This window comes from Cotesia typhae, unplaced genomic scaffold (genome assembly GCF_013202065.1).
Source record: "Cotesia typhae breed Kobodo isofemale line unplaced genomic scaffold, CoteBio_Ctyphae contig_5, whole genome shotgun sequence".
NCBI lineage: Eukaryota > Metazoa > Arthropoda > Insecta > Hymenoptera > Braconidae > Cotesia > Cotesia typhae.
The window spans coordinates 4,992,933-5,016,385 of NW_027423757.1; the positions used below are offsets into that span (position 1 = coordinate 4,992,933).

At 30.7% G+C, this 23,453-nt stretch overlaps 4 protein-coding genes across 7 annotated transcripts in view; 2 read left to right on the top strand and 2 right to left on the bottom strand.

Moving 5' to 3' along the window:
• On the bottom strand, positions 1-3,897 carry LOC141530473 (uncharacterized). Its single transcript, XM_074247591.1, has one exon. It carries the CDS (start codon positions 3,811-3,813, stop codon positions 3,415-3,417), a length of 399 nt encoding a protein of 132 aa, XP_074103692.1. The 5' UTR covers positions 3,814-3,897; the 3' UTR covers positions 1-3,414.
• Positions 3,430-23,453, bottom strand: part of LOC141530472 (uncharacterized) — a 46,530-nt gene continuing 26,506 nt past the window's right edge. For 2 of the 4 annotated variants that reach the window (XM_074247587.1, XM_074247586.1), the window contains 3 exons: positions 7,390-7,640; positions 3,651-5,190; positions 3,430-3,566 (listed from right to left, as the gene is read on the bottom strand). In XM_074247587.1, the coding sequence (XP_074103688.1) occupies positions 3,904-5,190; positions 7,390-7,557 (1,455 nt within the window). In that variant the 5' untranslated portion in view covers positions 7,558-7,640 and the 3' untranslated portion in view covers positions 3,430-3,566; positions 3,651-3,903. Of the gene's footprint in view, positions 3,567-3,650; positions 5,191-7,389; positions 7,641-21,787; positions 22,143-23,453 lie in introns of those variants that run through there. The other 2 variants (XM_074247590.1, XM_074247589.1) reach the window with 2 other exon arrangements.
• LOC141530300 (outer dynein arm-docking complex subunit 4-like) lies at positions 8,269-12,104 on the top strand. The gene is made up of 4 exons (XM_074247325.1): positions 8,269-8,503; positions 9,167-9,442; positions 9,692-10,115; positions 11,171-12,104. Exons 1-4 carry the CDS (start codon positions 8,269-8,271, stop codon positions 12,102-12,104), a joined length of 1,869 nt encoding a protein of 622 aa, XP_074103426.1.
• Positions 14,428-16,818, top strand: LOC141530301 (outer dynein arm-docking complex subunit 4). Its single transcript, XM_074247326.1, has 4 exons — positions 14,428-14,585; positions 14,766-15,047; positions 15,492-16,209; positions 16,384-16,818. Exons 1-4 carry the CDS (start codon positions 14,428-14,430, stop codon positions 16,816-16,818), a joined length of 1,593 nt encoding a protein of 530 aa, XP_074103427.1.

Genomic DNA, 23,453 nt, shown 5'->3' on the forward strand with positions numbered 1-23,453 from the left:
TTTTTTTTTTTTTTTTCATTTTACCTTTATTTTTATTGTTATTTTATTTCTATGTATTCATTTTGCCACGCAGAGTAAGAGTAAATATGTATCGATAATCGGACGTAAAAAGCGTGAATAAATGAATGCAAGCATTCAATTCTCGTGGATCGATAATTCAAGTTAAATACAATTTGAAACTAAAAAATAAATAACGATGAAAAAAAAAGTTGCTATTCTCTCTCACTCGTTATCTCTTTACAATTTGGATTTTGTAAAAAAAAAGTTTTGTGTCCTGTCAAATATAAAGTTATCAAATTATTAAACAAGTTTTTATTTTAATGACATACTGTAATGTTATAATTAATATAATACTGTAATAATATTTTGCTTGTAATTAGCAAGCTAAAGTTTGTAACTATATTCAATAAAGTTTGAAACTGTCCGAAACAATTCTGAAAATTTAGAAAATGTTTGGACAGTTTAAAGAATTTTAATAAATGTCGTAAAAATCCTGGGAAAGTTTAGAACTGTCATCCGCAGTTTAGAAATTTTTTTAATTTTTTTGTAAATTCAAGAAAATTAAAAATGAACAATAATAATAAAGTTAAAAAGTTTGAAGTTAAAGTAATAATTCATTGTTATTAAGGATGTATTTACCGTAGTGAATACTACGGTTATAAGTTATTTAAATTTGTCTCTTTAATGAAGAGAAAATAAATAAAATAAAAAGTAACAATAGATTATGAGCTTTGAAGTATTAATGATGATGATAATAATAAAAAACAAATTACGTAAGAGAAGAAGAGAGTGAGAGAGTCTTATATATATATACGATTATCATTATATAGTATCTTTCATACTTAATCAGTTTTCATATTGAAGTGAAGGCTGGAAACTTGGAAAGCTCACTGGGTAATGAGCACAAGTCCTCGTCATAGAATAAATTTAAGTTTTATGCATACAGATACATATATCTATATATACATGTGTATATATTTTATATTGTGTATATATGTATATAATTAGTAGCTAAGCGCATTGGCTCAGTTATTTCCTAACGACAATATTATACACATATATTATATACCATTATAATAATTATACAAGAGTATTCAAAGTGATTGGATTATAAATTTTTTTTTTTTTATATTGTATCGAAGCTTTGTACTGCTACAATATATATATGAAGACCCGGGCTCATATATATTTTATTTTATGACTATTATTATAATTATTATTATGTGTCATTCTCGTCATTAAAATAGACACAGTGCTCTTTGCATTATTAGAAAGGGAAAAAATAAAATAATGTGTGCGATTGTCTTAATATAAAGAAATTGTTGACCGACTCAATTTTTTAATTTTTTTTTCTCTTTTTTAGATATAGTAAAATCGTGACTGCGAATAAATTCAAGCAATACTGAGCAAATAGAATAAATTAGAAAAAAAAGTACACATATTTTCTGGTTCAATAATATTAAAATGCATGTTATTGTAAAAATAGTAAAAATGTAATTAATTTCTGTGCATTATTAATTATTAATTATCAATTACCAACTACAAGTTTTATTTGCTATTGCATTAATGATGTAATATCGTAAAAAAGATTTTTAGTTTTAATTAATACCAGTGAGAGATAAAAAAATTTATCATAGTCGTTCATGATACTTGTTAGCTTTTTTTTTTGTTCAAAATATTTTTTGTACGTTTATTTTAAAGTCAGTATGGATGTAAGCTTTGTAAATATCGACATATGAGAGATCAGTTTACAACATGTACACACGTATATTTATATAAATGTATATATGTAGCAGACTTGTGGGAATTGTTTAAAGCAGGAAGTGCGCAAAATGTGCATACACGCTTGATGTTACTTTTATTTAAAATTTAATTAATATTCACTATGACTTGATATATATATTTTTATCAATCATAATTTTATTTAATGTAGTATATAATTGTAGTCTATAATATGTATATGTATATTAATATTAATATATAATTATTAATTGATAATTGTAGGTACAGATTTGTATTTTTGTTGTTAACGCATAACGATTTTTCGTGTTCACGTAGAAGAGCTTGCGCCAAGTGTTTACCGATAACAAACGGTAGATCCTCGAGGTTGGAACTGGTATTAATTGGATTATTAATTAATTTCAAGCTCTTGGCGTCACGTATACGCGAGTCTACGTGATCACAAAGATACGATTTCGCGCTAGATTATTTATTAGTAGATATGTACAAAGTATACAGACTCTCTGCTATTAACTACAACGCTATGCGTCTCGACAAAGTTTTTGAATATTTGTCACTTGTGACGTTGCTTGCTTGCGATTATATAACACTTTAGTTCTTTCAAATTACTCGCTGCTTAATAATTTAGTGATTGATAAATTAATGTTTCATTTAAATATATATTTATATATTAATTGGTGCTCAAAGTACTCGTATTAAATAAATTTGCCGTCAATTAATGAAACTTTTTTATTGAATTTAAATTCCCTTCGTAAATGGATTATGAGAAAGAAATAAAAGAAAAAAAAAGGATGCGATGAAATTTCCGGTTAATTTCCGTCACGTATGTAATGGAAGAGTGAATTGTTAATTGGTGATAAAAAATAGATCGCCAATTCGATTGGATAAATTTATTGTGTACAGAGAGAATTTAACACGGAAAGAACAATTTATCGAATAGTTGTTTCCGTAAATCGTCAATTCACAGCTTTCAAAAAATTTATACTAAATTACAACTTCATATTGTGATGAGTGTCTGTCTGATTGATCTACTGCTACCGAAGATATTACCTTTTATTTTACTCCGAATAATTGATATTTTAAATTTCGAAAAACCAAATTATATTCTCAAAATCCCTGATCCAATTTAACCTTTTTTTTTTTTTATTATTTCATTTTATTAGTAACATTTCTATCCAATCTATAACTTTTGCTATAAATTCCTTTTTTAATTTCTTATTTATTAATCATTATCATTATCATTAAAATTTATATTATTATAATTATAATTATGATATTATTACGATTGGTACTCATTACACATCTATAGTAAATACAGTAATGAACTCTAATAATAATTGTTGATCGATCATTAAATATATTTAAGCGACCGTTTATACATAGATGAGTGAAAAAGTCTTTTATTGTTTATATATTTATATTTCATATGTAATCAGAAGAAAAATAAATAAATAAATAAAATAAAATAACTTTTGTCCTGCTGACTGATACTTACAAGTAGATAGAAGTGTAATCGAAATGTTGTTACCTTAATTTACTATAATAATAATAAATAATTATAAATAATTACTATTATTATTTTGGTTGACTTGTTCTGACCTCATTAGAAAGATAAAATAAATTTATGTTTTGTTTTCATTCCGATTGACGACAATCAACTTGTCCATTCAATTCTCAAAGCATGTCACTCCTACGTGCAGCCATTTTAGCAGCCCTAGAGGCCAGAGCCCCGAGAGAGCACACTAGTCCGGCAAGAGTTTCCCAGAGAGTTGGTCGACGTCTCTTTTGATTAGCAGCCTGACCACGCCAGTATGAATCCGTAAATCCTGGAAAGTTTCGTGAGTATCCCCTGCAGTTATTGTTGTTGTTGTTGTTATTGTTATTAAAATTATTGTTATTATTATTATTACAGTTATTGTTAACAGGATCAGCAGTGGATCTAGATCTCGGCTGTTGTTTGACAACTCCCCGTCCTTGCCTGGGGTCAATCTGAACCAGAGGAGAAGAGTCACGATAGTAGGACTCCCGACGCATCTGTTGTTGGATCTGAACATTGCTGAGCCGCCGGTCCATCAAATTAACAAGATTCTGGTGCAACCTCTGGTCGTTTTCCTGGATGATAGGCAGCTGGTGGCCGCGTCTTGCCGGGGATCGATCGACTTGTCAGGCGTATTCGGTGTCGGTTGAGGCGGACCTTTCCAAAGCGCCAGCATGGGTTGAGTGCTGGGTGGTGGGTGGCGGCCTCCCTTGGACCTCTTCCTGCTGCTGGGCTTGAGCGTACGCGAGACTCTTCTGGTAGCTGAATAGTTGTCGCTCCAAGCTGTAGTTCTCGGCCTGTAAGGCGGCTATTTCGCGTCGCATCTGCTGGTTATGGACCCGGCAAACGTCGTCGTACTTGTGGTAAGTGGCCTGGAAAAGCAGATGGCTTTCATTCCACTCTAGCCTGACCTTCAGCTGACCCTTGTTCGTGAGAAAAGGACAGTGGTCGTCGTTAACTTCATTTACGCCGAGCCTCGTCTCCATAATAATACCCTCATCGGCTGCCTCCTGAGAATAGTATCGGCTAAATGGGGCTCCTGGCAGGAGAATCGTCTCCGCGTCCGGATCGTCCCCTCGTATCAAGTACGCGGACCAGCATATGTACCTCAAATGGTTCCTCGGAACGTTGTGGATGTCTTTGTAGACCAAGTGGAACCTGACAGTGTCAGAGTGCAAGTCCGCGCGCACAGCCCAGGCCTGCTTGTCACGGTCGTAACAAGGCGCTGCTGGAAGCACTGTTGGCCCTAGAGCCTGGACCGCGACCTCAGAAAATGTCCGTGCTTCAATCATCTCCAAAGACACACGCAATATACCTTTGTGAGCGATGTCCGACCAACGGACTCGGGTGTGCCAACCGTAACCTCGGCCCTCTGCGTCTGACAGGTCGTCGATTTGACCTGACTCGATTCTTCGCTCTCCCTCCCCCAGCACCATGCTGTATCTCACTCGACAAGGGTGGTCGAAACCCGTCAGACGGATCAGGTAGACGCTCACCTTACCCTCCGACCGTGGCTCGTCTTCTTTGTTGCCTTGGGGATAAACCGCTAGATTCCAGTCGAATCCACCAAACGTGAAGTAAGTTGTCTCCAGTTTGTTCGGTTTTGCTTGCCCGGTTGTAAACATTCCTGTGGGTAGTCGGACCTCTGCTGAAAAGACCGTTCTGACGTTTGCCATCGAGAGCTCCAATTGAAACTCCCCGTTGGTGTCCGCAAAGTTTCTGCTGTACAAATCTGATACGGGTATGTAATTGCGATTCCCTTGAGCTGGTGCATCGTAGGTAAACTTTACTCGCTTTCCGGAGAATCCTTCGTTTACGGAAAAATGCTCGCGGTTTAGAAGAGTGAATGTAAAGTCCACGTAGACTCGCAGACCTGGAGCTGCTCCTCGCCAGACTAGGTACACTCCTAATACCTGTAGATTTTAATTAATATTGGGTTATTGTTTGTTAGTTAAGTAATAATTAAAAAATTTTTTATCAAGAAAATCATTTTTAAGAATTTAAGACTTGAATTGAGTATAAAAATTATTTATTTCAGTAAATAATTTACTTTAATTAACTAAAAACAATTTTTTATTGATAGAATTTTTTTGCTTGATTCAAAATGATCAAAGTAATTCTTCAAAGTAATGTTTTTGAAGTAAAAAAAAAAAATACTTTGATTGGGAAAATTTTGTTGATACATGAAAATATAGTCCCGTGAAAAAATTTTCTAAAATGTCAATAGATGATTTGATGAGTAATATAAAAACTATTCTGATCAAGACACATATCAGGAAGAATTCGAAAAATTTTTCCGGGATTTTTAATCATTATTGAAAATGTATTTTATTATTTTAAAAATTGATTAAAATAATTTTTCTTCGACTAAAGTGATTTTTTATTTTAATAAAAGTTAATTTTTTTTTATCAGCGTAGTAATATAAATTATAATAAATTGTATTCGATTAAGATTGCTGGGCATTAGAGCAACTTGAGTAAATTTAACAATGCAATGATATGGAATTATTGATCAATTTGTATAATGTACATCCCAAGTCTTTGATAATATAGTTATCAAATCATTGGCAAGTATTAACATAAATTTACATACACTACACTGTCGCCAATTAAACCTCATTACTTTATTAATAGGTTTGTAAATTTATTTAAATGATTAACTTAAAATTTTCTTTTAATTTCACATGGTAAAGCTACTTAAAATTTTTAATTTCAAGTTATTTATAAATTGCTGAAAAATCACAAAGCTCTCTAAAAGTTCACTAGAAAAAAAAAAAAAAGAATATAAACGAACAAAAATAGTAAAGAAAATTTTTCAACGCTTGAAACCACTAGAAAGTTGGATAAAAGTTTAAAATTTTCTTTTTGGTTTTTTAATTCTGGAATAAATTAATATACCTCGGTGTGATGTAAATGACCGTATGATCATTGTAAATGGTAATTACTTTAGTTTTCACTGAGCACGGTATTTAATTTTTTTGAAATACAATTAACGCTATGACACCGTCTCTTGCAAATAATTAACATTCAGTAGTCGAAATTTAAAAAGTTACATTGTAAATTAAACCTTGTAATTTTCTAATTAATGTAATTAAACGTAAATGTTTAATATGGTAATAATAAGGAATAATGTAATGACGATTGTTTTGAAACAGTAACCATAAAAGCTAAAAGCTCTTTCCAACCCTTTACTCGTAATTGTGATTGGACTGTTGTCAGCCAAGATTTTACTAAAAATATTAAATAGTTAAATGCAAAGGACCAGAAGGAGAAAGCTTCGAAAAACGTAAAAAGAAGGCTTTAGCTTTTGTATTGTGTCTGCATGAATACTGGTATAACCACTGAATACTTAGGTGAAATATGAAAAAGGTACAAATTATCGGCTTATACTTTATGCTTTATTTTGTGGCATTGTTAACAGAAAAACTCTAAATATTCGTAAGAAGCTTACGGTCAAAGTTATTTTCGGCTTATGAAAAAATTATTACAGCTTTTTAAAATGGTATATACATTAATTAATTTAAATGAACTTAGCTATTCGGGCCTAGAATTTTTTTATTTTATAATTTATAATCTACAATAAATCGCGTTTTTAATGTCAAAAAAGTGTATCGTTAGTTATACGCTCTTTTGGTTTTTGAAAAATTTTTTTCTCTTATGGTATCGACTGAGAAATGTGAAAATTGACTAAAATAATGGAAATTAGATTTTTTTATGGAAAATAAAAATTCTTTAAGTCAAAAGCAAAAAGTTATTTTTAAACTTTTTGCTTCAGAAATTTAATATCAATTTTTGAAAATTTTCAATTTTTAGAGCCAGAACTGTAAAAATTTAATTTCTTAATTGAGAAGTTAAAAAATAAAAATCACATTTTTTTGACATACAGCTTTTTGGTTTAAAAATTTTTTTCTCTTAAACTCAAAAAGGCAAATATAAAAAAAAAATTATATATTTTATTATTTCAGTAAATTTTTAAATTCCTGACGTCTCTGAGATAATAGAGGAAAAAACATTTTTTTTACACCCCCTTTTGGTATTAAGAACGCAAAATAATAAGTTGAACAAAAAGTGTCTTACTGTAACTAATACTAAATAATGAATAATTTTCGTACCTTGTCGCCTCTTGAAAACGCTACAGCCCATTTTTGAAATCCGCAAACAAGCTCCTTGCTGGTGACATCTCTCTCGGGATCCCGTACAACGCTTCGTGTTACCACAAAAGAGAAGACCCGCGTGCCACCGCGATCTGGTAGCTGCGCGAATCTGTACAACAGAGCCATCACCGCATCACGAGATTAAACTCCAAGTTTTCCTATTTCTTCCTGATATCTTTTTTCAACCCCCTCTGAGCTGTCACGCGCACCTGCAAAATTTAATTTAACTTGTCCTAAATCTTAAATACTATTAATTATATAAAGTATTATTTTCAATAAAACTTAATAGTTAACTAATACAATAAATAATTGCTAATTAATCTTCGTTTAATATCAATACAGATGTATGTATTTATCAACTGAGTATATAACAACTGACTAATGAAATTGCTCGCGTCGACAACAATATCTGTTTATCAACCTGTCTGACAGCTTTACAGCCAATGTATATGCTATCTTCACTGCAATAATTCAGCATGTAGGTTAATATTGATTTTATAAGTAAAAGAAAAGAATAAAAAAATTTTAAAAAAGGTAAAAAGTGCAAAAAGATACGTCTAAATTACAAAGTTATTTATCAGGTAATTGGATAGCTATTGATAGCGCGGTTATTTTTTTCTATTTAAATGAGGTTAAAACTCGACTATCGTTCATTCGAGCTCGTATACCGAGAAACGGTATTGATTTTATTCATTTATGATTTTCTGAACTTTTTTTTCATCCCAGCAGCAGGAAATCTTTGAAAGTCCAAGTCACAAAATTAAACATTTGCCACGTCCCTGATATTCTGATGCATTATCGCTATCACTATTGATTTTGCAGTAACTAAACCCAATCATGTTCTCTGGCAAAGACTCGGAAGCTTTGAAACTCCTTCGCGAGCTCCATCGCCAGTGGGGTCTCAGATTCAATAGGACCCACCAGTATGAGCCGGCAGTTGCTGCGTTTGAGAAATCACGGGAAGAAGCCGGTGAAGATGATCCGAGAACCCTTTTGGGCTTAACCGAGGCATTAGTTAACTTGATGAGATACTCTCAGGCAGATATTATCTCCGAAAGATGCTTACAGATGGGTATGAGGTTTTGAACTTATAAGATAAGGTTAGAAGTTATTAATCACGAATTAACGGTGGAAAAAAAGGTACTTGATTCAAGAAAAATAAGCTTAAAAATATGACTCTTGTTTCGAAACATTCAATTCGAATTAATTCAAAGGTTGAATAAAGAAACTAAAAGAAAGCCAATTAAAAGTTTTGTGAATTTGACGAAGCACTTTACAATTTTTGAAAAAAATAACCCAAATTTCATCCAAAAATTTCTTGAAACAAGAATTAAGATATAAGGTAACGCTGATAAAAAAATTAATTTAATTCAAAAGACAATATTTTGAACAAAAATCATTATTTTGAAGTTTTATCGTCTTAAACTAAGCAAAAAAATTCTTCAATTAAGAAATTGCTCTTGACAACAAATCCTTGAATCAAAACATAGTTTTTTCTTGAAAATAATTTTGTTCTTGGATCAAGAACAATTCCCTTAAATCAAGTAGTTTTTTCAATCCAGCAATACAAAGGTAAATTTCGTGTAATTAGCTGTATTTTCTCTTTGGAAATTTATCAATCTAATTAACAGATTCCACAGAAACATACCTCAACATTTAATTTATAGCTAACTATTTACTAATTGGAGTTTTTAAGCGGATACTCAAGATACTAACTAATTTTTAACTTCATTAGCGCCAAATAACCAGCTGGCTAAGTGGATGAGGATAGAAACATTGTACAGAATCGGGGAATTCTCGAAAAGTTTGATCTTAGCTCACCAGGCAGAACACTCGTGCCGTTATCCGTTTGAGGATGCGATTCATCGTGCTAATGAGACAGTTGAAGATTGCCTGGGATATAACACATTGGAGGATGTTTTGGTAGCTCTAGTACCTTGGATGAAGAAGGTGGAGAAGCGGCGCAACGACCTGATATCCAAGTTGTCGGAAGTAAAGGATGAGTTTGAGGGTACTTGTCTTAAAATTCAATATCTTGGTTCTATTCCAAAGTTTTATCACTCGAAACTTGCCTAGATTATTTATGGCTTATAAAATAGTGCCTTGGAAAATTCAATTACCAAGTATCATAGATTGCCATTTTCGCTGGTTATACTGTAGATTATCATATCATTTGTCATTTTCACTTTTAGTGCAGTTATTTAAAATTTTTAATTAAAAATTTATTTATTAAGTAATTTTTGTTTTGTTTTTATTTTAGGGATCGATGAAGACCACTCTCGATTTCGTGCAAATGATCCTGATTACCAGGGCGACTATCGCGCTAAAAAATTCAACGACATGCTGACACGCAAGTACTTGGAAACGCTAGCAGTTGATAAGTTTTTTGCTGAAAATTTATTAAAAAATCCGGGCTTGAAAACGGCGAACGAGGAGGCTAGCCAGAGGCTACTAACAATGACGCAAGAGCTCGTGACAGGATTCGATAAAATAACGGAGGTTAATCGTCTTCGGAAGCCTCTTTATGTCTATTACTTCAGAAATAAGATTATGCCTCCTTCTTTGAAACGGACTAAGTTTAAAGATAAACAACTGCGTAAAGATAATATTGTTGTCGAGGCTAACTCACTTTTTATGAGGCTTCACAAAGCACGTATGGAGCGTGACTACAAAAGCTTCTTCATGTAACTAACTAACTAATTAATTAATAATTTTAATTCTCATAAAATTATATTTAATACCATTTTCGTGGTACTGACTAAGCTTTGATAACCTCTGGCTTGTCGGAGAAATTCATTTCCTCTGAAAGTATATTACATCCGAGTTTTTTCTTCATGATTGAATTGATATAAATATGGGTAAAGTCGTAAAATATTGATGCTATAAACACATGTATTGTTTATTTCACTCTTACAAATGTATCGACTCCTGGGTTCTTCATTTTTCAATTTGTAAATTATTTTTGTATTGATTTCGTATGGGTCTTTTTTATTGAGCTATTGACCCTTGTTAAGAAGATAAATAACTTTGATTATTTTTTGAGGCGGATCATTTTCTTCGACAAGTCAAAAGGTTCTTGGTTAAAATATCCGACAACGAAAATATTCGACTTATAACATCATAAAGAAAACACTCGAGAAACATTTGCTTGTTTAGGAGCTTTTTATGTTTACCTATATAGAAGTTATACATGAAACGTAAACTTTAAAATTGTCACTTTCCATGGGAACACTTAATGTGTTACTTGGAATTATAAGATGTAATTTTGAGAGTACGCTTGGATGGTACATCTTAGTTTACATTGTGAAAATTAATTTGATTAATTAATTTTCTCTTTAACCTTTGTATAAAAAAATATTAAAATTTTGAATTTTTACAAAAATGAAAAAAGGTTTATTAATTGTGATTTTTAAAATCTCTAAATAGGCATTTTCTAATTTTTAAACGAGTTGAAAGATTTTTGTTATTTTTATCAAATAAAAAGAAATTAAAAATTTAGCCCGCAAAGTGAAATCTATTAATAATATTATTTAAATCCATATCGGAGTGAATTTCACTTTCGGAGAAAGGAAATAAATTGAAAATCATTCACTCCGCATTTACTCTGAAAATTTTTTAAAGTGTGCATAAGCTTGGTAACAGAAATTCGAATATTTTCGTTGCAAAATAATTTAATGAAAAATTCACAAATTAGTTTACTAAGAAAAAAAAAGAAAACAAATGGAAAATAATGTTTTAGGTATGTTGACAGAGTAAAAAATAAATTCGATTCATACAAAGAATGTATGTTCCCGATGAAAAAAGAATGTTTAAAGGAACTGTACAGAATGATATCACGAGTGTACACGGACCCTCGAGACGTGACAAGTATTAAAGATGAGAGAGAGAAGATCAGATACTTAAAGCATCATCTTGGGCTGCGCGAGAGCACGTTCCCAACGGACAGCGATCTTGGCTGGGTACCGTACACCCTTCAAAGCCGAAAGAAAGCGCCAGAAGTATTCAGAAAACGTCTGGCACTGGCATCCGAGCCACTGGAGCTTGCGTGGTTATTTCACGAGTTTTCCAAGCTCCACGTTGACATGAGACTTCTTGATGCAGCTCGTTATTACGGTAAAAGGTCACGAGACATGGGTCTACAAGCTCAGGATGACAGATGGGTATTAAATGCCAATCATTTGATCATGAAAATTGAAATTCAGTCGAGGAATAAGAATGAAGCTCGGGATGCTGCACTCTTGGCTTACTGGTGCGCTAAAAGAATTGGTCTTGACCACTTGATCGATTTTTACAAGCGCGTCTTTATCTTCATCAGGGATGTCGATGTCGAAAAGTTTTTCACTATTGATACCGTCATCATCAGAGAACGCATGATGTTCAAATTAATGCCCAGAGAGCTAAAGCGCGACATGGATCTTTTATTGCAACGCGTAAATGTCATCCCTGCTAAACGGAGATTGTCGGTAATGCCGGGATGTAAGCCCAAAGATCATCATTTCAAAATGCCTTGCAGGAGAAATTCAATACTGGAGCAACGTCAGCAGCCGTATGCCCATCACAAGAGTCCATTTTCCAATCGCAATCGAGAAATGGAAATGAGATGCGATTTAATACGACAGTCTGCTCCTTCACGTGATATTCTCGGTTGGATGGACTTTGAAGATTACCTCTAGCATATATATTATATTTGTATATCCTATATTATATCCCAAATGGTGGTTATTCATGCCATACATCAAGTATTTGTAGATAAGAATTTGTGAATTCAAACAAAAGTAATATAACTTTGAGTTAAAATATATATTTATATATAAATAACTTCGAGCAGTGTAATATTACTGGTCATATTTTATATATTTTATCGGGAAAAATTTTTTACCAAAAATATTTACTAAAAGTATTCCAACTTCAATGCTTATCATTTTGCACATAAAAAATTATCGTATGGTTTGTAAAAAATATTAAGAAAGGTTACTAAATTTCTAAAGTAAGAATTTCATATTTTCATGCAGCCAACGTCAACATTTACAAGGTAAAATAGTTCATTTTAAATGCAATTATTATAACGAAACTTTAGTTATTGATTTAGTGCTTTTTATTTTTTAAAAAAATAATTTTTAAAGAGTGATAGTCATTATTTACTAACTAACCGGTATAAATCACTTTTTTCAGTATTTCGTTACAAATGTTGGCTTTTATACTTTTTCACATTATGCTTCGTAATATTTAATGTTATGCCGACCCAGAGTCCGATGTATCATTTGAAACTCTAAAAAATAACCAGTATCTCAGTAAATTTTACTACTTAGTTTTTTTGTGTTTATTTTTTGAAAAAAAAAAAAAAAAAAAAAAATAAATAAATAAATAAATAAATAAAAAATGTAAATGAATGTCTGATATCATAAATATAGAGAAAAACAATAAATTACAATTGGAACGTTCTTCTATTTTAGTTGTTTTGTAAAAAATATTTATCATTTATGGTGCTAAAACTGGAAATGATTAATGATCGTTGTAATTGAGTTCACCTAAAACGGAAGCTAGATATAAATGTCAACTGTACTAACGACTACGTTAATTTTTTGTTTCGTTTTTGTAGAATTTATAGGTAATAGACTGGACGTAGGATAAAAAAAATGGATGGTAAAAGAAAAAAATAAATTTTATTTGGTTTATTGGATGCAAGCGCTTGCTGTACTACGTTTCTGTCAAATGTAATGGTCGTTTTGGCGAGGCAATACCGTGTCTAATAGCGAGTATAGACATATATATCTGTTTTTGTAATATATAGTATTATATGTATAGCTATCTGATAAATGACAAAAAAGAGGGACAAGACTAAAACAAAGTTATCTTGAAAGTCAGTAGCTTCGATTAGGAAATCTCGTTACAATCTGCTACGCTCGATTTCTCTCCTTTTACGGGGATTGTTTTGTCGGTTGTTAGACGTCAACAGTTCTGTGATACAAATAACAAAGACCAAATAAAATATATTTATTTAGGTTTAATGTGAGAGTTGGGATAAGTTATCAGTCAAATCTTTATTATGATAGTGATTAATTATTTGATTGAATGTTTTATACTTGTAAAATCAAACGGTAAGATTCAATTTTTTTATCCGAGTTTTAATTTTTAAAAAATACCATTTGGCAGTCAGAATAGAAGTAGATTTTCCGGAGATCAAAAATTTGTAAAATTATCAAAAGTTAATTTAAAAAGAACTAGTAAAAGTGTAATAGTATCCAATTTAAAAAAATTTTGAATTCCTGTCATTTCTGAACTATCCGATCGATTTAAATCATCTTCGATTTTGAAAATTGTTTAAAGAATAACTATGTTCAGTTTGATGAAGATCAATTGAAAATTGTGGACACTATATCTCGCATTAAATCATAAAAATATATATACTGTAAAAACTTTCAGTGTAAAAATGACCCCTGAGAACTTAACACGGTCGTGTGAATATAAAATGACGTTGTGAAATTTTTGTGGCGTGAAAATTTTGTTTGAGTATTTTTTACACGGTTTTATATACTTTTTTATAACCGTTTTATGTCATTGAGTAAAATTTTATTTACAGCTTTATTTCTTTGTGACAAATTTTCTGACATTTCCTTATGTTGAGCAAAATTTTACTGAACAGTAAAATTTAGAGAAAGTTCTGTCATGAGGACAACTTCAATAGTGTCAGACTTATATGAATTTCAATAAAAATTGTTACGGCAAGTCAGAAATTCAACTTTGTGACGGTAACAACTGTGAAGTTATCAATTTAAAAACAAAATTAATAACACAAAGCTTGTTATTTTTTTTAATTAAAAGATCATTTCAATTTTTACTACAGGAAAAATTTTGAAGTTATCCTCTGAAAAAAAATGTTTTTTAACTAAAAACAGTTGTGTCTCTATCATAAATAAAAAAGAAAACACAACATATATAAAACATAGATGTCAAATTGGTTGTCAGAAGTGGTTTCCTTGTTAAGTTCACTCAAATATGGATTTTGATACTACAAATGAAGTTAGAGGCATGTCTTACGGTATGATGACGGAATTGGAGAAGCTGTTAAAGTTAGAGGAACGCATTAAGCAGAAATCAAAAGGCCGTCAATTAGCAAAAGCTTTGCATGAACAAGCAGATCTACTTTACAGCAAGTAAATTAATATAGAATAATCTGATCAATTTGGATTTAATTGAATTTAATACAGTACAGTAGAGTGCAGTTATATTCCAATGGAATATAATTTAGCGATCTACTTGAGACTTAATCTAAAGCTTGGTGATGAGAAAATTTAATCCCTACTTTGAATGTATTATTATTGTGTCTATCACAGAGGGGATTATGAGACAGCTTTGGTCCTCTACAATCGTGCGGCTACTGCGGATCCTCGAGATACCAGTCATAATGCAGCCGCTTATACGGTGTCCAGAGCCATAAGCTTAGCGACTTCTGCTGCCGGAGATGTCAAAACTAAAACCACCCATTTGCAAGAAGCTGTGCAGAAAATGATAAAACGTCATTCCGTGTTGCCATCAACGTTATGCCCGTCTGATGTCACCACCGAAATTCTCAGCAAATCTCAAGATCCACTTGATGATGTCAGCACTATTCTCAAGTGAGTATCTGCTCAAAAGTTATGAGTGGATGTTTACGATCATGATACACTGTAAAAAATTGAGAGTGAATATGGATTTAAATTCGAAAAACATCCAAGTACAAAGTTTCTTTTTTAAAATATCATTTTATTCAACTGAAATAAATTTCATATGCCAAATTACTAATAAATACTTCAAAAAATTTATTTCAAGTTTAAATTTAAAAATACGTATTTTATAATTTATTAACGAATGAAAACTATTTTTCATTTTTACTAATAATAAAAATTAAAGAAGTTACTTCACGGAGCTTTCTTTTATATTAATAATATAAATATAATCCTATATTTGGCGCGAATATCATTTTAGAAGGATTAAATAAATTAAAAATTATCCATTCCGCAAATTTTTTACAGTGTAGATGCTGGAATATAAATAAAAAACTGTTACATGACTCTATCCAGGTGCCTGGATTCACAAGTTAACTTTTCCGGTAACTATGTAAAAAATACGACTAAAGCCCGTATCCGAAAATCAAATGCCTCGAAATTGATGCTGAAGCGAAAGTTAAGCCAAAATGTGGATTTGGCCTTTAGATTTAGGTTTGTAGATATCAAAAGGTCCTTCGCTGCCGGCGATTGGGATAAAACCATCGAGATAGGACGAAATTTGTTACTGCAAAAGAAGATCACAAAGGACTTTAATTGTGTGGTGAATATTTATCGATATGTCGCGTTGGCTTTTGTTGGAAGGAAGAGACATGATCGCGCAATCGTCGAAGTTTCGAAAATGATACAGACGGCTAAGCAGTCAAATGATATTAAACTGATGTCTCGATCACTTGCAGTAATTGGGAAAGTCCATCTAACCTTTGGACATGTGTATGCAGCTGCTAAAGCATGGGAGAGACTGAATTCGGATATTACAGAGCCTATAGTGAAAGCTTGGCTGGTTCATGAAATTGGTAGATGCTATTTCGAGATGTTTCACTTTACGAAAGCACTGGAGCTTGCCAAAAGATGTGTTTCATGGTCAGAACAAGCGCAATCGGGAAAATGGCTGTGTTATGGTAAACTTCTTACTGGACAAGCGCTTGTTGAACTCGGTCAATTAACCCGAGCTCTTGAATCTCTGAAATTAGTCGCCGAAATGGCCGGCAAAGAAATAAATGACGACGATGTGGTAAGTTATGTCAAGAATTTGATTGAAAAAATCTATTTCGTTCAACGAGAAAAATTTAATCGTCGCAATTCGAATGTAATTGAAAATTCTGTTAAATCGTTATCGTTTAGTGATGAAAGTATGAAAAAGAATGCTAACCTTTTGAGAAAAGTTGATGACAAATTGAATCAACAGAGTGTTAATAAAAATAACGGGTCTCGTTTCGTCGATAAGTGGAGAAGGGCTTTAACCGAAAGTAAGAGGACAATGATAAAATCTGAGTCTTGTGACTTTTACTCGTCTAATGTGGTTACGGAAAACGATTTTACGACAAGACCAGTTTTTCTTGCACTTGACGATTTAGAGAAAGAAAATGGGACGGAATATCAGCGACGGAAAATAACTGAAGGGAAAGAGGAGCTGAGAGAACAACGACAAGAAGGATATAGTCTGGCGACATTATCAGATAAAATGTCACCAAGACTTACAAAACTTGAATCTTTGAAACTATCGTATCAAATGAAAGTAAAAGATAATAAAAAGTTCATACTTGAGGAGTGTTTCCAAATGGACGAAGATCACTCAGATAAGTCTATCTCAACGAATAGAACTTATGATGTAACAAAATAAAAAGACAACGGGTAGTATGATATAACTTGTTCATCAACTCTATCGTTACTCGATTCTTGTTCAACCTCGTCAAATAATTAACTAACTTTCAAGCATATATAATAGGGTGTGCCAAAATGTAACTTCCTTGATGGACCTTTTAAAATTGGAATTTTCAGTTCCGCTTTTGAAATCAGCTGTGTTTAGGCCTTTCCTAAGATATTTTGGGGTAAGACGATAGATTTTATTTTCATAGAATTTTTTCGGAGGAGGTTTAATTGGGCACTTCCGGCGAAAATTTGAATTTTCAGCGGAAGTGCCCTAACTAAGCTCCAGTTAAAAAATTCTATGAAAATCGAATTTATCTAGCTTTATTTTCATTTTAACTCTCATACTGGTACTGTAACTCATTATTTTCCTAAAGCTTATGATAGTGAATACTGTTAATTCCGTGTATACACCGACACTTTAATGAAACGATTGTGTACTCTAAAATGTAATGATTAAAGTTCTGGGTCGGGGATAGAAAAGCATTCATCACTGTCAAATGACGATCTATTCATAAAAAGCTTTTGAAAAAAAATTTTTCTTCTCAAAAGAATGGTTAAGTACCTCGGATTCTTTTATTTTTCAAGGTATTTAGTTTCAGTTTCATGTTGAAAGAAAATGGGGTATTTAAAAATTTCTACCACGAAATTTTAGTCAGAATATTACACTGAAAAAATAATTACTTGATTTAAAATAAATATTTTTATAAGAACAAATTTATTTTTAAGCGAATTGATTAAATTGATTCAAGAGTTTTTTCGTCTTCAATTATAGTTTTCTTAGCTCGAGAAATTTTACATCTTTAATCATAATTTCATTGTCCTTTGAAAATTTTATATTCTTGATTCAAAAAAAAGTTTTTTTATTCAAAACACCAAAAAATTTTTTTAATAAACAAAATTTTCACTTAAACTAATTTTAAAACGAAATTCATTTCAAGATTAAAATTCACGCCCGATTCACTTCCAATTTATTACAGTGTAAATTCAGTTTAAACAGAACAATTCAAGATTAATAGTACATGTACAAATTTACCTGTCAACTTGGTTTGTTAGAAAGATGTATTATCGTACGGAAGTTAAATAAATGCAACTCAGAGATTTACTAATCTAACAAACAACAATATACTAATCTAACCAGAAAAAATTGTCCACTTGTGTAGAACATAGATTTTATAAATGAAGCATACATAATTACAACTTCCTAGTTTACATTGAGTTTTGTTTTGACTAACTAACTAAGCATTTAAGTTTGTTACTTCAATGCAGATTTTATGCAAAAAATTTTGTTCTACGAACACAAAAGTCAGTTACAAACATATATTTATTAAAATTCTATTTCACTATAAATCTAAAATTCTTAAGATAAGATATTAATTCTAAAAATAAGTCCTCAAGTATAAAAAATAAATTTCTCAAGAAGAAACCACGATATCTCATTTCCCGCGAAACCGCAAGTATCCGCAGTTAGCTGTTAACTTTAATACAACACTAAAAATAAAAAGTTGAGTTTTATTTCTTGTCGAATTACAATATAGTCTCAAGCGGAATAAAACTTTAAATATCTATTAATATTTATTAAAGTTCTCTACATAAGAATATTGAAATCACCCCAGTCACTTTACAAGTAATTTACTCTATTTAAATTTACATATTCTCGATATTTTCTTGACGGCCCTACCCTGATCGTTTCTGGTTTACTTTTAACTCCCCTACCAACTATTTAGAACACGTAAATTTTCATTGAGACGTTAACTTAATAAGTAAATATTTAATTCATCGGGCGTATAATAAATTTTAGGTAAGTTATTCTGAAATTGATCGTTAGTATTCATGGGCTGGTTAATTTAGTTACAGAGTAGTGGCCGGTAGCTCCATTAGCCAGGTTTCTCTTGTCCAAGATTAATAGCGGTGTATTTGGATTGCATAGAAACGAAGATAGAGAGTAGATAGGCGGACAGAGAGACATTCTGACAAACCACCACATGTGTCAGATAATTTCGAGTAGATGCTGCACCCGGAACCCCGTTATCCTTAAATACGGCCCTTTAATATTCCTTCTTTAATCGCTACTTAATATTCTACGCGTGATAATGTTTATGGTTGCTGAGCTCCTTAAAGCTTTATTAGCATTCAAGTGCTATTTTATATTGAACTTAAGATTTAAAATTTTAAAAAGTACTTGACTCCCTTTCCTTCATTTACGAACCCTTCATTTCGCGTTATATTCAAAATTCAATGAATATAATTACGATTAAAATAATAATAATTTAACAGCTTCAGTTCATTATTATTTATATATTTTATGGTCCTATTCTCCAGAAACTCAAGCAGTTACAAGTGGTTACAAACTTCAGACAAGTACTGGTAGACACATTATGTAGGCGAATAATTATCAACACGAGAACCGAAGACTTTTGGATCCATTATCTAGATTGTTATTACTAAGCAGTTTTTTGTTAATTTTAGTGATCAACCGAGGAACTTTTGGGTGTATAATAATTTTGAAACAACTCTTTAAAATTCAAATCTTGTTTTGAAACTTGTTTTGAAATATTTACTTCGAATTAATTCAAGAAATTCACTAATTAAATCAAGAAAATTTCAATCGAGGATTAAGAGAAAATTCAACAAAGATAATCTAAACTTCACTAACAAATTTCTTGAAATAAAGATTAAGATACATATTTATCTTGAATCGGATAATTTTTATCTTCAGTTTAGTTTCTGCAACAATTAATGTAAATTACAATCTCTAGTTTTAAAATGCAAACAGTTTTTGCAAAAGATTTTGTTGCTGCAGCTCGTTATTTTTCCATTAAAGAGGTTGTTAAAAGTAATATCTACCTTGAAGGTCGTTAAAATCGAGGGTAAAAATTTTTATAAAAATAGTATGAACTTGACCCATTGATATTTTCGTTTAACAAATGAAATATGGATAGTTTCTGCACATTATTTGTTGAGTGATTGTGTATGATAAAAATATCGTGTCGATGTAGATCGAGATTAGTTAAGGTGACTAAAAACGTGAGGAAATAGCTTGTTTTGCCGCAACATTTCTATTTAAGCTTTTAAATTAACTTGACAATATTTCATGCTCCAATAATTATTTTTGATCTCCACTGCGACAGGAAAATCTGAGAAAACTAGATGGAAAGATATTTAATAATGTACTGCTCTTCCTTTAGAACTGTAATCCCTGCAGAAGCATATTGATGATTTATTTTCTCATTTTTTTCATGCTGTAACGTAAGCTCTTTTATAATTTGATTTTTTTTTTTTTTTTTCATAAAGCCATACTGTAAAAACATAGCTGATCAAAAGAAGCTCCCAATAACCAGACATATATTACGTCGAATAGATAATTGTTGGTTAGTAATTAAAGAAGTTTTATTCTATTGTTTGCTCGTGTGTCTATGCTGTAATTTTATTTTATGTATTTATGCTGAGACGAATAAAGTAAAATTGAGTTTTTCGGAAAAAAATAAAAAGACATTTCTAGGCTGAATATAAAATAAAAAAAAATTTTATACATCATACGTGAGATCTTGAAAAATTTGTTATTATAAAAGTTATAACGAAAAAGTTTCACTGAATTTCAGTGAATAGATTCAATTTTAGGATCAAATACATAAATATATACATATATATGAATACAACTTTCTTGTAATATAATATAATACAATGAAATATATTGTTTACTTCGTGAAGAGCACTGTTTCCAATGTTTGTTTTATTTTATTACTAAGGAACGAGAGGCGATACAGCAATTCATGAAAATAGAATTGCTGCAGATATGTCAAGCGAATATGAGTATGAATATTACAGAGCAAGAATGCAGGTCGGGCGCACAAAAGAAGGCGGTTAAGTAGCACGTATAATATATGGGGCAGCAAAATGAAATGGAGGAAAAAAAAACCAGGATAGAAGCCAAGTGGATGATAAGTATTAAATTCTCGACTATAAGTTGAGTGTAAGTCAAACATTGAATGACCTTATTGATGATTATTAAATAGTAAGTCAACTATTGACCTTAATATGATAGCATCGTGTTGAATTTAACTGTATACATTACATGAGATATGGCGATGTTTTATTACATCGCATATTTGTTATTTAATATTCATCACATAACTTGTCTTCCTTACTTCGCCTAATAAATCTCGGGTTTTAATATTAAAAGCATAAGATGTAAATTACTTTGTGAAATGTATTAGTTGTATGTGTCATCCTGAATTATGTTTGTTTTTGACAAAGCGTGAGAAAAATCAAAATTTTCTAACACTTTTATAATTGGCTCATTGAATTTTCTATATTGTTTTATTTACATTTATTTATGGATTCATTTTTCAGTTTTAATAAGATGCTTTATCTTGAAATTTTATAGGAAATGTCAGTAAATTGGATTTGTAATTAGATTTGATTTATAAAAAAAAAAAATATCATTTTCGAAAATGCATGAAGATTTGAAAATTATAACAATATGTTTTTGAAAAGTAATTGACTGTACTTGGAAAAGTATTTTTGATCATTGTCTAATGTCTAATTAGTCTAATTCATTCTCTTTAATTTTTCAAAAGTTAACATTTAATGAAAAAAAAAATACTATCGATTCTTGAAGAAAATTAGAAATAAGAAACTAATACTAATTTTTTTTTAAAGAATTTATAATGATTTGAAAAAAGTTAACAATTTTGTTGAAAATTAACAATTAGAAAAAAAAATATTGATAATTTTTTAAACAAGTTAGCAATTAATGACATCATTGACAAAAATACAATTTTTCCGAAAGTTTTAAATAAGTTAGATCATATAACAATAAATAACATCAAAATTATTTTTGGTCTTACAAATAGATTAAAAAATTTTCTCTGTCAAAACAGATCTTTTTTTTATCCCTTCATCTTCATGACATAATTTCTTATATTATTTTTTTTGCTCACCCGGAGAAAAAATCAGTATCAATAAAAAAAAAATGAATTAACAAAATTCCACAAGACATTACTGACAATCTGATTAACTGAAATTTTCCAAATTCTTGAGACATTTATCGGTAGTATTTCAGACACGTTACTTTTTAAGTACGAAGACAATTGTTAAATCTTTCAGCGACACATTAATTAAATATTAAGTACACAATAGACTTTTGGAATGTGAGCGATCGATTTTTACACTTTACACAGTATAATGGTTTCTAGACTTGGTCTACTAGTTGTGTGCCACGGTTTGCGTTGACAACGAACATGTCATGTTGTAATTTGACATAACGAGAAGAGTTGCCCCGGTAATGTCAACTAACATTATCGCGATTGTTATATACTATATACTATATATACATGAATGAGTCTGCCTATTATAGCAGTACGCCGGGGGGGGGGGGGTAACTACAAATAGGGCTATATTTAGTGTACATATTTAATGTTTGAATTTGTGATTCTTGTACATGATTTTTATATTTGTAATACCGAACACGATAGAAACCTTCGCTTATTGGTTGGTACATAAAATATAGAGTAGCGATTGAAAGATGCGTATTCATTAACATGCCACGTGTGAAACTCACACGCAACCAGAAATTTTATATGAATAACGAAGTATAGGTTATTTATTTATTGGATCTATCTATTGATTCTTTATGTCGTGTTGATATAGATATTTCAGTGTGGTGTAGCATATAATATACGTCCAAGGCCTGCTAAAACTTGATAACATATATTATGATGTCAATCGAGCTTTAGGTAAACAATAGATACCCATGCCAAGGCTAGATGCAACAATGTTATTTAATTTAATGAGTTTTAATAATAAATAGTTAATAGAATCTTGTTGAAGCTAATTTAGAAGTTCTACAAAAAAATTTATTATTCAACAATGTCAGCTTCGCTCAAAGTTTTAAATTTATAATTCACCTTAATTAGTTGGGAATTGTGAAAAAATTTTTTGAATGTCGAATTTAATAATTGATGGCGTTAATTCATTATCATACGGTATTTCAAATGATAAAAGGATTGGATTAATAGAATTTCAAGGGTTATTTTAATATTAAATCCCTGGTAATTATACTCATATTGTTCGGTATGTGTGATACTCATGTCGAGAAACGATCGAAATAATAGCTCACATTTCGTTAATTATATTAATGAATATTCGTAAAATACATAGCAATACTTATTATCTGTTATCGCAGATGTTATTGTTGCACACTTATCAATCGCTATTCTCTCTATATATGTTTAGATTTATCAGAGAATTATCGTGGATTGCCGTTATAATCATTTTGAATAATATCCAGAGGGTGAATTATTATGTTTCGTTCTAAATCGTGATTTTTAGTTTGGAAAAAAAAAAAAAATAAATTGAAAAACTAATCATGGAATATGTACGTTGATGTTGAGTGGTTTTTCATGAATATTAAATTTGAACTTTTGAAATTAAATTTAAAATATAAACGGAAAGGTCAGATGTTGAAATAAAAATTTAATGATTGCAAAATTAAAAAAAGTCGTGCATTTTTAAAGTCAAAAATAATTTTTGTATAAATAATTGAATGTTATTACTGTCTAGAATTCAAAAATAATAAATTGTGAAAAAAAAAATAATAAAAATTTT